Source organism: Ascochyta rabiei, chromosome 22, assembly GCF_004011695.2.
Source record: "Ascochyta rabiei chromosome 22, complete sequence".
Classification (NCBI taxonomy): Eukaryota; Fungi; Ascomycota; class Dothideomycetes; order Pleosporales; family Didymellaceae; genus Ascochyta; species Ascochyta rabiei.
The window spans coordinates 782,615-796,231 of NC_082426.1; the positions used below are offsets into that span (position 1 = coordinate 782,615).

The 13,617-nt window shown below is 54.6% G+C and overlaps 6 protein-coding genes across 6 annotated transcripts, besides 1 other annotated feature; 4 read left to right on the forward strand and 2 right to left on the reverse strand.

Moving 5' to 3' along the window:
- Positions 1-2,502: 2,502 nt before the first annotated feature.
- On the forward strand, positions 2,503-2,781 carry EKO05_0011480 (uncharacterized protein; the record flags this gene model as incomplete). Its single annotated transcript, XM_038944257.2, has 2 exons — positions 2,503-2,551; positions 2,609-2,781. The coding sequence occupies 2 exons, from the start codon at positions 2,503-2,505 to the stop codon at positions 2,779-2,781; spliced, it is 222 nt and encodes a 73-aa protein (XP_038792664.2).
- Positions 2,782-3,409: 628 nt separating this feature from the next.
- Positions 3,410-5,119, reverse strand: EKO05_0011481 (uncharacterized protein; the record flags this gene model as incomplete). The annotated part of the gene is made up of 1 exon (XM_059638005.1): positions 3,410-5,119. The coding sequence occupies one exon, from the start codon at positions 5,117-5,119 to the stop codon at positions 3,410-3,412; it is 1,710 nt and encodes a 569-aa protein (XP_059493988.1).
- An 889-nt stretch (positions 5,120-6,008) lies between these two features.
- Positions 6,009-7,062, reverse strand: EKO05_0011482 (uncharacterized protein; the record flags this gene model as incomplete). Its single annotated transcript, XM_038944319.2, has 2 exons — positions 6,009-6,804; positions 6,860-7,062. 2 exons carry the CDS (start codon positions 7,060-7,062, stop codon positions 6,009-6,011), a joined length of 999 nt encoding a protein of 332 aa, XP_038792665.2.
- Positions 7,063-7,589: 527 nt separating this feature from the next.
- Positions 7,590-8,009, forward strand: EKO05_0011483 (uncharacterized protein; the record flags this gene model as incomplete). The annotated part of the gene is made up of 1 exon (XM_038947568.1): positions 7,590-8,009. One exon carries the CDS (start codon positions 7,590-7,592, stop codon positions 8,007-8,009), a length of 420 nt encoding a protein of 139 aa, XP_038792666.1.
- Positions 8,010-8,597: 588 nt separating this feature from the next.
- EKO05_0011484 (Coronin-like protein crn1) lies at positions 8,598-10,833 on the forward strand (the record flags this gene model as incomplete). The annotated part of the gene is made up of 8 exons (XM_038944410.2): positions 8,598-8,631; positions 8,696-8,724; positions 8,777-8,836; positions 8,889-9,031; positions 9,086-9,134; positions 9,182-9,279; positions 9,328-9,789; positions 9,837-10,833. 8 exons carry the CDS (start codon positions 8,598-8,600, stop codon positions 10,831-10,833), a joined length of 1,872 nt encoding a protein of 623 aa, XP_038792667.2.
- Positions 10,834-11,385: 552 nt separating this feature from the next.
- EKO05_0011485 (uncharacterized protein) lies at positions 11,386-13,374 on the forward strand (the record flags this gene model as incomplete). The annotated part of the gene is made up of 2 exons (XM_038944287.1): positions 11,386-11,641; positions 11,693-13,374. The coding sequence occupies 2 exons, from the start codon at positions 11,386-11,388 to the stop codon at positions 13,372-13,374; spliced, it is 1,938 nt and encodes a 645-aa protein (XP_038792668.1).
- Positions 12,576-12,608: a tandem repeat.
- Positions 13,375-13,617: the final 243 nt, after the last annotated feature.

Consider the following 13,617-nt stretch of genomic DNA (forward strand, 5'->3'; position numbering starts at 1 on the left):
GAGGGACGGTTCAACGAACTGGTCGTACTGCTGGCTGTTGTGGTGGAGTTGCGCAGAGGTCGCTTGAGAAAGCATCGGTGAGCAGATCTGCGTGTGTACCTGGGTTGGTGTTGCAGACGAACGATCTGCTTCATCAGTACCTGTCCAACTTCCCGATCAAAAAAGTGTTTGGAAACCCAAGGCAAACAAAAACCATTAACTTGAACCTACCATTCTTAGCCTGTCCTTGCACCCAGCTCGAGACAGCCTTCTTCTTGACCATCGGAGGAACGTATGCTTGACCTCCCAGCGGATCATAGACGCGCCCCATTCCATGATCAGTGGCTGATTGAGGAGCCGAGACCTTGCGTTTGTCCTGATGCATTTCTTCTGGGCTTGCCTTCGGACTTGTGGATGCCTTGCGCTTTGTGGAATTCTGCTGTGTTGTGAGTGCGGTTACGTCTTGTACAGATGACACTCGCCATGGTCGAGCGGCTTGATTTACGCAAGGCTGAGATACAGTCCCTGGGACTGTTGTTGTATGTTTGGTACATGGCCTCTCCTTGAGTTCGCATGCTCGACAAGGTCCAGTCTTGGTCACACTATCGCAGCGAATGGCACCGTCGGCGGCGCATTCGTCGCAGGTCCTCCAGCACGACTTCTCAATATGGCGCTGACGGAGGTGTCAACAACAGTCGGTCTAGGTGAATTTGGGTACCTACCTCAACAGAGTGAGTAGTAGCACAATCTTTGCCACATCTAGAGCATGCCCATCTGAGATTCGGGCCACCTACTGATGGTTGCGCTTGAGCACGGTGTTGCTTGGCGCACGCAGAGTTGGCACTGCTGAGGTGACGCTGGGCAGTGATTAGCGGATAGTGCTTGACTGGAAATAAAAGATTACTTTACAGTCAGGCTCTTCTTGGTCGTGTATGTTTTGCTGCAGTGTGGACATCCGAATCGGCGCCCAGGTCCCAACTCTTGGTCACCAGTCAGGAGGTCTTCATCTCCAGAAAGAGCAGCAGCCGCGAGCTCCCGGTCGTCTGGGAGGTGATCGTCACTTGTGGTACTACGACTAGAGTCAGTGGGTGGAAGTGTATGTGAGGACATTCGGGCTCACTCAAGCTCAGCTTGACTGTTACTCGCAGCCATTACTTGGTCCATTGCAAGTGATTTACGTTCGAGTCGAAAGGCTTTCTTGCGAGGCAAGTTGGCTGCGCGACGTTACCGTTTCTTTGTAGCAATTTTTCTCGTAGGAAAGGGGGAACGTGCTCATGGGCGGTCAGAGCACGTAGCGCTGTGACGTTGCATATATTTCTGCGGAGGTGAAGTGAAGGGCCGTCGAAGTGACGTCAGGCTCCTGTTGACGCGAAGTCTCGGTCTGCTCTTTTTGTATGCACATGATCGGTTGGCGAAGGTTGTGGGAACCATGAGGTGTCGCAAGTAGAAAGCGACTCTATACTGTGAGGATGTGAGGTGCAAATCCTCTCGGTCGCTGCTCCTTTGTTGAAATGTTTGATATCAGTTCCGCTCCAAGATGTAAAATCGGGCCTAAACTCCAACTCTCCATATTATGGACAGCTATGAAAAGAGGATATACCAGTGTGGCATTAAGACGCGAAGAAGACAGAGATGAAGGTGTGGAGTTCAATTATTTGGAAAGCATCCGGCCGAAAAACATACATAGGTGACCACAGGAAAGCCCATACATCCAAGCAATAGAAGCCATCCCTGCTGCTGATAGATGAGGGGCTTAAAGCTCAGCAACCTCCTGCTGTCTCTTCACGTGCTCTAACCAATGGTCGTGTACCTGGAGAGACATATACTGTCTACACCATGATAATCCGTCACCCAATAACCCTGCGAACAGCAGGCTGCAAACAGCGCTATCACACCAGACGGCCTTGCCAAATGAAAGCTTCAGATGTGGTTTCATCACATGCACCCAGTAGGTGTCAACAGGAGGACCCATCTGAGTACCCAACGACGCTTACCACATCATCAGAGTCGGATCAGGCAACGCGCCTGAGGGGCTGTGCTGCTTGTCGAGCGGCGGACCTGGGAAAGATGTGCATCGAAGACTTTTGGCTTCTTTGACCGGCGGGCTGTGTATGCTCCGTTGCAGAGCTGGGTCGGTACCAGACAAATACTGGGGCATACTTATGTAGCAAGGCTTTCCTATCAAAAGCGCACCGGTGCCCAGATTTTGGCTCATTTCTCCTACGAAAGGGTCGACTAAAACCAATTCAGTGCTTGCTAGAGAGTATTTCCTTTAAATGCAGCGATTTATGATGTGGACGTTCTTTGGTAAGTGAATCACGGCACGTTTGAGATTTGATTTACACAGCAAATATGGAAGCAGTGACTCGCAAAGGCTAACGTGCTTCTTCAATGATAGTGTCGCGATCTTTGAGCCATCCACTTCCGCGAATTGAGAAGCGTGGCGCTGATTCTGCTGAAATAGCGGGCGTTATAGTTGGTGTAGTTGCAGTCATACTCGCGCTCCCATCAGCTCTAGTGGCCATGATGATGCTCTTTGACTACATCAAGAAGAAGCGCCAAGCGGGTCAAAGTAAGTCAACTGTGCGATTGCAGGAGAAGGAGGCTTTGGGTTGACATGTGTGTACAGTAAATGGCCTCCTGGTATCCAACAGTCTTGGCCACTTGCGAGCTCCCTTCAAAGATACCATTGAAGAGCCTTATGAGTTGGAGACGAATCTTCCGAACAAAACGAGCTCCACCAACAGCATGAATGCCGTAGCCCAAGGGATCATCTTCGACCCGGTGAAGATACATGAATAGTACAGTACATGGGGGAAATGGCATTGCGATGATTGATGCGTTGAGTGGTTGGCTTAGCCACCGTTGCGAGGGGAGTGTTGTGTAGTAGTCGAAAACGGCAAAGTCATTATGGCATTCAAGAAGAAAACTGTGAAGATGTTCAAAGTGAGGGTTCACTGAGCTATATATCATGCGAGTGCCGCCGGAGGACTGCACAGCCACCCTAGAGCCCAGGCTATGACGCTAGTTCTCAATGCATCGACTTTCGCACAGCAGATGATAGCCTTCCTGCAGCAACATACCCAATAAACCGCGTTCTCGTGTTTGTATCATATGCAGCCAAGTGTCAGCTGTCCGCAGTATGCATAGACATACGTCTTCTTAGTGGGCTGTGTCATTCGTTTGCTGGGACGCAGCCTTCACCGGTGTCCATGATCATACAAGTCTTTGCTGGTTAGGCGGCTATTTTGCCTTGATCGTCGTGCACAGCTCAGATTGCGCCGTGACTTGCATAGCCTCAGCCTTGTCCTTATATTAGAAACTGCAGTGAGGTTCGTCTTGTGCCATCTCAGAATGAGGGCGCTGCGGTGTTCTTCGAGGTGTGGAGTAAATTCGAGAGTTCTCTAGTCAAGTCTCTACTTGTGATTTCTTAAACAATAGGAACCCATAGCAGCCTTGCCTCATCAGTGGCGCCTTCTGCTCTCGCAATGACGATAACCATAGCCTTCTTCGGCGGCAATGGCGTGAGCTCCCACCCTAAAAATTCGTGCCGTACCGGTGTATGCTCCAGCCGAATCTGCCATGTCTCTGTCGTGACCTTGTCCCTCCACACCTCTTGTCCATCGACGAAGACTTGTACCTCTCTCTCTTTATCATCGATAGAAACCATACCATTGATGTCAATTTTCACCCTGCCGTCTCTCAACTTTGTCGTGTGAGCATCTGCAGAAAGATCTAGACTTGACGTACCACGCTCGTGCTGCGTACGCTTCCCTGTAATATCTGTTGTAAGCGGCTGCAGCGGTGGGCTGATCCTTCTTTTGGTTGCCTGCTCGAACGCATATGCATACTCCAACAACTTCGGATCCTCATACGCTCTCCCTGCAAACGTAATATTGACAGGCATGCCCTTGCTCTCCAGGACACCCATTGGTACACTGACAGTTGGCACACCGAGGTGCCGCAATGCTCTATTTCCATTCGAGTATTTGACGCCATTCTGAAGACTGTGTTTCGTGCTTTTGAGATTGAATTCCAGATCCGCGAGGCCCACATCTCCTTGCGCCGGGAAAGCGATGACGTCGAGATTGTTGTCGGCCATCCAGTCTTCTAGGTCGCGTTTACGCTGTGCTTCAAGGGCTTTGACGGCTTGCTCGAGACCAGGGACGTCGAAGACTGATTCGCCCTCGATCTGCTGTAACAGTGAGGGTAAGCCGGCATAGTCGATCCAGTTTCGTACTTCGAGGAATGTGTCAGGAACGTATGGATTGGGTTTGGGGAAGAGCATAGCCGAGTCATCGATGTCTCTCAGACTCTTGATATCAGGGTCGTTATTCTGTTCGAGGAAGGTGTTCCATGCTTTAGCAATCAGGACGCCGCGCTCGACGTGGTTCCAGTTTGATGGTGCGTCTACAACGTTGTTGGCTTCGCGCGAGATGGAGTCGTTTTCGTAGTTTGTGACCAAGGGAAAGTCGGTATATACTAACTCTGCACCAAGGTTGTTAAGATCTTTCGCTGTCTCTTTCCACACTTCGATGACTTCGGGTGAGACGTAAGGGTGTTTCGCGTGTGGATTCGAATCTTTCTGACCAATGTACATTTTCGGTACCCCGATTCTCTTGCCCTTCAAGGCATCTGCCATCTTCAGTGAAGAATATTCGATTTTTGGCGGTCCAGGAATTGGAACGAACTTCTGCTCCCTGTAGAAGTCACCCTTCGTCTCTTCCTCTGGTACTGCGATCACGTCAAGAAGCACCAGCAGATCGCTCACTGAGCGCGTGTACGGCACTGGCACGTCGCACGTCACGTACAGCGGTACGAGACCTCTGCAGCTCAGGGTTCCTTTCGATGGGGTGTAGCACACAAGTGCGTTGTTCGACGCCGGACTTCTCCCACTGCTCACTGTCTCGCTCCCCAAGCCAAAGACTGTCATGCTACTTGCTAGTGACGTTGCCGCCCCGTTGGAGGATCCTGATGAGAACGCTGCAGTGAGATACTTGGAATTATACGGCGACTCAGCTCGCCCATACATTCCTCTTTGCATACCGCCTGCAGCCATAGGCGGCATGTTCGTCTTTCCCAGGAGCACTGCGCCGGCATCCCTTAATCTCTTCGCAAGAGTTGAGTCTTCGTTTGACATAACACCTTTGAGGGCAGGTGAGCCATTTGTGATGCTGAGGCCGAGGTACTTGTAGCTGTCCTTGATAGTGTAGGGTATGCCTTCCAGTGGCCGTGGTGGTAGTCCCTGAGCTCGTCGGAGGTCTGAAGCTGCGGCTTCTTCGTAGACCTTGTCGTTGAAGACAGTGAACGCATTAAGGCTTCCAGCAATGTCGTAGGTCGCTATGCGATTCAAGTAGCTGGTCACTAGGGCTGTGGATGTTGATGCGCCTGAGGCGAGTGCGGCCAAGTGGGACGGAATGTCTGCTTCGACAATGTTGAAGTCATCCCTAGGTGTAGACGTAATGGAGGCCTGTTGGGTATGAGTAGATTACAGTAGTGTTGGTCGCAGATTACATGCCATGATATGTTCGCCTTGGTCTGATAAGCCTCCACTCTTGGTCGTCTGCTTGATGCTGGCTTGAGAAGACGGTGGGCAAGTTCTCCGACTTATAGCCCCGTTCTTTACAGAGTGGGCTGTGTCAATTTCTGACCGCCGACATCGCGCTGTAATAAAGGGTGAGATACGCGTTTGCGGTGCGGTGTAGTCGGCGTAGTCAAGTCGAAGCTTCCCCGCTTGTCAGTACATGATCGGTTGGACTTGCCACGTACAGCTAGACTCCAGATGCGTCGACTGCTCGAGTTCAACGCCACAATCGTTCGTCTGTATAGAATCGTAGTATTTGCGTGCTTGTTTCGACGATCACTTCATGAGATACGCTATTCAGCCATGCATGATTGCGGTCTAACGAACTTTGTTGTTCAGATACGCCTGCTAAACTTGACAGCGGATATATGTACATTCAGCAAACCCACTTACCAAGCCTCGATCTCCATATTGCGCCATGCTCGATCCACAGAAACAGCCTAGATCATGCCGTGCTTGCCCACAGCTGTGTCACCCTTGTGCTCCCCGCTACTAGACCGCACAGTCCCATCCAGCCTAGATTCCAGCCTGGCAGACCACCAGTCGAACTGCTGAAGTGCAGCGCCATAGGGAACCACGCACTCGCAATCATAGCGTCAGTCCACCACCTCTGGTCGAACTTCGCATCCTCATCATCCTGGTACTCAGCAATCGCCCTGCCCTCACTTTGCATTCTCGCCCTTGTCGTTCTTCTGCGGTTCTCAAGCTGCCACTCCCTCGCCAGACGCAGGAAGTCGCACGACACACCGCCCAGCCATGCGCGGTACGCCCACAAGTATACACGTGCAGTTTTTGAATCGCCGCGGTTGATTGTGGCGATGAAGGCGGGGCCAACAACACCGGAGTCGGCGAGGAGGGAAATATTCTCGAGCGCTTGGTAAACGAAGTAGCTGCTCGCTTGAAGAGTGGCGATGCGGTGCAGGACTACATCTGCGCCGGGCTTAGGGCCAGCGAGAAGCGTGCGCAGCCATGCGTAGAGAGGAAAGCAACCGAACAGACGGAGGGTTGTGCGCGCCTTCGAAATCAAGACTGCAAGAGCAGCGATGGGCGGGACAGCGCCTGCATTGACGAGTGTCGCAGTGCTGGGCTTTGTGACCGCGCTCGAGGTCCTAATGAGGGAGAGGAACCTTTGAAGAAGGGCGGCGAGGGAGGGCAATTTTGTCTGCGCGTACACGAGAATGTAAAGAGTGTAGTTGAACGTGGAGAGGAATGATGCGAGTCCGCCGGGTGCTGCAAGGAGCCTGAACTCTTACATTTAGCTTCAGGTACCTTACATAAGAACGTGGCAGTCCATACTTATTGATCCTCAACACGGTCTTGTCGACATCACTCAGAAGCTTCAGTGCACCACCCGGAGCTTTCTTGATAGGAATCTCCAACTTCTTCTCGATGGCCTCCAGCTTCTTCTCCACAGCTGAGCCGGCGCCCTCGATGTGCTCGGCCTTGTCGGCCACGACTTCCGCGCTGGGTGCGCCGGGCTTGATATCCTCTTCAGACATTCTGCAGGTCAATAACTTTGTAATTTGAAGGGTGCTGGAAGGTGTGGCAGAATCAGGATAAGGGATGCGCGGGGGTTGATGCAGCTCAGCTTCTCCGCAAATGCCCTTAAGCCGAGGCTCGGCTCCAGACTCAGTGCATTGATGTGGAGAGGAAAGATGAAGCTTTACCCAAATCTGATTGGGTCCTCAATCTGCTTTCTTTTATTATCGACCATCTACGCCCGTGATTGGTCCAAACCTGCATCTTCGTTGGCTTGTGATGCTTGAGCTCTTCTTCATGCTTCGACTCCATCACACCGCCAACCTTCACAACAGCACCGACACAAGAGCACTTCGCGTGATTGGGTTCGATTTCAGCCTATACGATGCGATGGCTTTGGTAGCGGGCAGGGTTGTTTGGCTTCTAGAGCAATCTCTGGGTATACTGTACGCCTTCAAAGCTGCACCAAATATAGCGTTATTCCGGTCCGTTGCTCTCAGACGCCAATAGAAGAGTGCAATATCATCCGGAAACTTGACCTTTCGAGATGGGTGTGAGCGTCCGTCAACTCCTGTACAACATCGAGAGCCTCGTAGTTACACACCTCGAAAACGATGTCGGCTTTCAGATACCTGTCCCTGAAGCTCTCCAGTGGGCGCCGGACTTTGAGCATGCTGTTGCTGACTGCATAGTCCACCTGCGCACGGGCGACGACTTAGTCGAAAGCATACTAAACGACTCCAAAGCGCAGCATGAGTGCAAGGAGAAGTACACCCGGCCTGTACAGTCAGAGTACAGAAGGTGCGCACGGAAAGTTCTCGGCCCGGTGTTCAAGAGCTGGACTCCGAGCAGGACGCAAGGTTTCAACAAGGGCTTTCACGGTGTATTAAAGATGGTCAGTGGGAGGGGCATCAACTGGGAAAAGCTTCGCTGCAAACTGATGATGGAGGCTGGGCGCGGTAATTGAATGAGCGGTGTTGAGAGCTGGGTATGACGGCGAGGACAGCTCGCAACGAAGTGCTGGGTACCGGTATCCACTTGTACCATAGGATGTCTGAGCTGCGTAGTGAGCGGTAGAGATATGGCCACATATCGATCCATCCCGCTACTGACCATGCAAACCTGGACGGACGACTCTCGATATCCACACCGGTCGCATCTCCAATTGCACGGAAAACTCGAGTTGTGGCTGGCGCACTCTTCGTGTGTTGGTTGCGTCGAGCTGGTCTACCACAGAACATCCATCGACGCATGCAGAAGTTCACAGGCTAAGAAGCGGGCAAGCCGGTGTTCGCAGTAGCGCTGAGGGGTGGTGGAGAGCAGCTGGTGCTCGCTAGCGGCCCGCCAAATGACATGGGTTGGAAGATGACATGGATCCAAAGTTGGTGGTGGGTCGCGCCAAGCTCTCCGCAGCAATGCAGCAAGCGCATTGAAACGTCGCGGACGCAGCAGACGACCCTCTCATCACACCCGGCGCCTACTGGACTGTTGCTTCAGGGGCCGCACACATCCACTCCCACACTCTCACCGAACAGCGTACGCAAATACCGCTACGATGGCTGGCCGCTTTGTGAGAGCTTCCAAGTACCGTGAGTGCTCCTGCGACCGCTCCAGCTATGCTTATGGGAGCGACGGACTGACGAGTGCGCGTAGGCCATGTCTTTGGCAAGGGCACGAAGAAGGTATGCGATTGTCAGTACTTGTCGACTAACACACAGACTGACAACCCCGTAGGAGATATGCTACGACAACCTGCGCATCTCCAAGAATGCCTGGGACACGAACCTGATCAAGGTCAGCACAGCCGCGCACGCGACCTCGAACATGACCGCTCATACTCCCACAGGCCAACCCTGAGTACATCTCCGTCAACTGGGAGGCAAGCGGCGGTGGCGCCTTTGCCGTCATCCCCATTGAGGAGCGTGGCCGTGCCCCCGAGCTGATGCCCCTCTTCCGCGGACACACGGCCGCCGTCCTCGACACCGACTGGTACGCACGCGCACTTCCAAAGCCAGCATGCATTCGGCGCTCATAAAACCGCAGGAGTCCCTTCAACGACCGATTGATCTCGTCCGCCTCCGACGATGGCAAGGTGCGACTAGACTGCGCATAACTCAGGGGAGGGCTCACACCACATAGGTCTTCATCTGGCAAGTCCCGGAGAACTTCACTCTGCAGAGCGATGGCGAGGAGCCTGCCGACGTTTCGCCCGTGGCTAGGCTGAGCGGGCACATGAGGTAAGCACAGCTGCCATGTACTGTCCGGCGATGCTGACGCCTGCACAGGAAAGTCGGACACGTCCTGTTCAACCCGGCTGCCGAGAGCGTCCTCGCTAGTTCGTCCGGCGACTACACTGTGAAGCTTTGGGATGTCGAGGCCGGTCAGGCCAAGCTGACCCTCAAGCACAACGACATCGTGCAATCGCTGTCCTGGAGCGCCGACGGCTCTCAGCTAGTCACAACATGTCGCGACAAGAAGCTGCGTGTATGGGACGTTCGCCAGGAGAAGCCCGCCCAGGAGGTTGCTGGCCACCCTGGCGCGAAGAACAGCCGTGCCGTCTGGATGGGCGAGACTGACCGCATTGCGACCACTGGTTTCTCCCGCATGAGCGATCGTCAGTTGGGTCTATGGGACCCCCGCAACCCCAAGGAGCCCATTGGCGGATTCCAGATCCTCGATTCTATCTCCGGTGTCTGCATGCCTTTCTGGGACGACGGCACACAGTGTCTGTACCTCGCAGGCAAGGGGTAAGCATGGATTTCATGGCTACGGAGAGTGGCACTGACTTTTACAGTGACGGCAACATCCGCTACTACGAGTACGAGAACGACAAGTTTGAGTACCTTTCCGAGTACTCCTCGCCCAACCCGCAGCGAGGTGTTGCTTTCATGCCTAAGCGCGGAATCAACCTACACGAGAACGAGGTGCTGCGCTGCTTCAAGACTGTTAACGACAGCTTCATCGAGCCCGTCTCTTTCATCGTGCCCCGCCGCGCCGAGATGTTCCAGAGCGATATCTACCCACCTACAAACGGCCTCAAGGCTGGTGTTACTGCCGAAGAGTGGTTCGGTGGTAAGACCGCGATGCCGCCCAAGATCTCGCTCGAAAGCATCTACGATGGCGAGGCACCCAGAGAGGTCCCCTCTGACTACAAGCCGCCCCAGCCCGCATCTGCTCAGCCATCGCCTGTCAAGGCTGAGGCACCCAAGGCTGCCCCAGAACCGACACCTGCGCCTGTTCAGTCTCGTGGACCGCCACCGCAGTTGAAGGACAACAAGGACTCTCTGTCTTCCCAGGCCGACCGGTTCGCCGAAAAAGACGTCGATTCAGACAAGGAGAGCGAGTCCAGCTTCGAGGAGGTAGCCAAGCCAGTTCAGCGCCCATCTGTCACTGCTGCGAAGCAAGAGGAGAAGACAAGAGGCCCGGTCATCACCAAGGAACCTGAGCAACCAAAGTTCACGCCCGCGCCCACGTCTGCTCCTGCGCAGTCAAAGCCTTCTACACCGCCTGCCCAGTCCACACCTAGCCCAGCGGCTGCATCTGCCTCCTCGTCAACCCCGAGCGCTGGCGGGCCCGCTTCGGCCCTGCGTGATGCGCTGGGTGACATCAAGTCCCAGCTCGAGCACCAGAACAAGGTCATGGCCGATCAGTCGGACCAGATTGCGCTGCTGCTGCGCGAAGTCACACAGCTGAAGGCCAAGGCCGGTGCTCAATCACAAGAACCGTCAGCTCGCGAGAAGGACGAGCGCATCAGGCAATTAGAGCTTGAGCTCGAGGAAGCGAGGTCTTGATTTAGTCAAGGCCACCTCTTCTTGCACGCTCTTGCTAACCCTGTCTAGGCACGAGTTATTGTATGTCAGGGACGAGATTGCTGGAATCAATCAGCATCTACAAATAAAGGACATGATTGACCAGGCAACGTCCGAAGTGTTGATGACGGCATACATAAAACAAGGGAGGGTAGTTGACATGTGATGATAGCGTGGGTGGTTTGTGTATGTGTACTCTCTTGCCAAAAGCAAGGTGTTTGGGTTAGCGGCATCTTGCGAAATATCATTGCTGTTCATACGAAAATTCCCCGTCCGCTGCGAAATAAGCCGACAAGGCTGGCCCCACACCCGTTGGCGATCCCCACGTGTGGCGCACGCTGATGCATGCCAAGTCTTCCTAGCGTCATTCCGTCGCGTGTGCCTTTCAGAGCTGCGAACGTCGAGTTTCAATCATCATTCGTAGCTTCAGGCTTTACCTTGGACATCCGGTTTTTGGACACAATTTTGCACTGTTAAGCTTCATTCATCCTGCGCGATCGATTGCCATTCACGTACCGGCCGAATTGAAGCGCCATGGCCGATTACAACAAACAGACGGTCGCGCAGCTGCGACAGCTGCTGAAAGACCGAGGCATTCCCAGCACTGGCCTTACGAGAAAAGCGCAGATCGTCGAGAAGCTAGAGGAAGTAGACGACGCTGGTGCTGGCGAACTTGAACCGGGCAATGCCACCGAAGATGTTGCGTCTGGTGCGGAACACCCTGAGCAGAACGAGGACCAAAGCGCGCAGGAAGAAGCTGTGCCCGAGGTACCACTTGAAGAAGCTGGAGGTATGTAAAAGCTCTCTGTTGAAGCTGAGAGAGGCGCTGACGCAGCCCTAGAACCCATGCAGACTGCAACAGAAGCGGAGGCAGAGGCAGAGCCGTCACCAGTCCCTGCACCAACAGCCGATCGCTCGCCAGAAACGATATCACATATTGAAAGCGACGTGCCTCCACCAAACGACACAAAAGCGATGGCACAACCAACCGAGGATACCACAATGGAGGAAGAAGCAGGAGGCCCTCAGCCCACACAGATCTTTAGAGCTGCGCCCGCGGGCCCGGAGGACGACCAAGTCGGACCGCACATCACTGAGCCCACAGATGAAGAAGCCGAGGTAGAGGCGACAGAGCAGAAAGCGGACGCAGTGCAAGACGAGCTTCCAGGAGCTCCAGGACCGGCTGCCGAAGCTTTGAGGCTGGCACAGCCGGAGGCGTTGTATGAATCGCAAGACACAGCTATGGAAGTCGAGACACCGTCGCCGGCACCGAACGAGCGAGTGACTGTAGAGAAGCCGGACCTTTTGCCCATCCCAGAGAGGTCGACAGCCGAGACATCGAGACTCAACACGGAGGAGTTGGAAGCTGACACAAGGAAGAGGAAGAGGAGAAGCAACTCGCCAGACCTCACAACCAAGGAGGTACTCGCGAAGAAGCCGAGGCCGGGGCAAGAGCCAGCTCCAGACGTCCACCTGAAAGAAGACGACGACACAGTCATGGAGCAGCGAAGACCAGAGGACACCACTCCGGACACCAGACGAGAAAAGAGGGAGAACGTAAGCCGCTACAAAGATCTTGTTCAGTCCACGTCCGACTTGGGCACAAACGCTCTGAACGACGACCGACCCACCATCCCAGCCATCCATCCTGTAACGTCCGCCCTCTACATCCGCAATTTCATGCGCCCGCTTCGTCCTGAACCTCTACGTGCCCACCTCATATCCCTCGCCTCTCCTCCATCGTCCTCGCCCGACTCCACCATCCTGTCAGCCCTTTTCCTCGACAACATGAAGACCCACGCCCTCGCCCTCTTCACGTCGACGACAGCTGCAAGCCGTGTGCGCGCCAGCCTGCATGGCTCCATCTGGCCGCCCGAGGGGAACAGGAAAGAGCTCTGGGTCGACTTCATCCCGGAGGAGCGAGTCGAAGCGTGGATAAAGACGGAAGAAGACGCGCTTGCGGCGGAGAAAGAAGGGCGCGCGTCCGGCCGCCCCGTCGCCGCGAAGCGATTCGAAGTCGTGTACAGCGAAGACTCTAACGGCGTGAGCGCCGTGCACCAAGAGACCGGGACCGGCGCGCCCGCCAACGCGCCGCGGGGGCCGAGGGCCAACGTCGACGACCGACGGCCGTCCAACGCACCCGCACCCGCACCCGTCCCCACGGCGCCGACAGAGGCGCTGAAGAAAGACGCCGAGGCGAGCTTCAGGACGCTGCACGACCTTTTCGATTCCACGGCTGCGAAACCGCAGCTCTTCTACCTGCCTGTGTCGGATGCCATTGCGGACACAAGACGCAAGGAACTCGACGCCGAGACGAGTCGGGACTGGAATCCCGCGGCCGTCAGGAAGGGAAGGGGCATCAAAGTCGAAGCCAAGTACCGGTACACTTTCGACGAGGACGATAGGATTGTCGAGGCGGGCGAGGATAGAGGGCCGTGGGCGGAGGACTTTAGAGGTGGGAGAGGGGGGTTCAGAGGGAGAGGAGGCTGGAGGGGCGGAAGAGGTGGCGGATGGAGGGGTTGAGTAAACGCAGAGAAAATGAAGAGAGATTTGGTCTGCGACGGTATGAAACACTCTGGGGATTCTTGGATCACACCACTGGTCTGCCATGGTCTGTGCTTGTAACCCCTTTGCTTGTGTTGACTGTGTCGACATGTAGCTTTCCAACACGGTCCAGGGTGTCGGGACCTGGACTATTTGGACCCAACGCTGGTTCTCAGTTGCACCAAACACAGCCATCCGCGCTTCCCTCTTCACCTAGTGGCT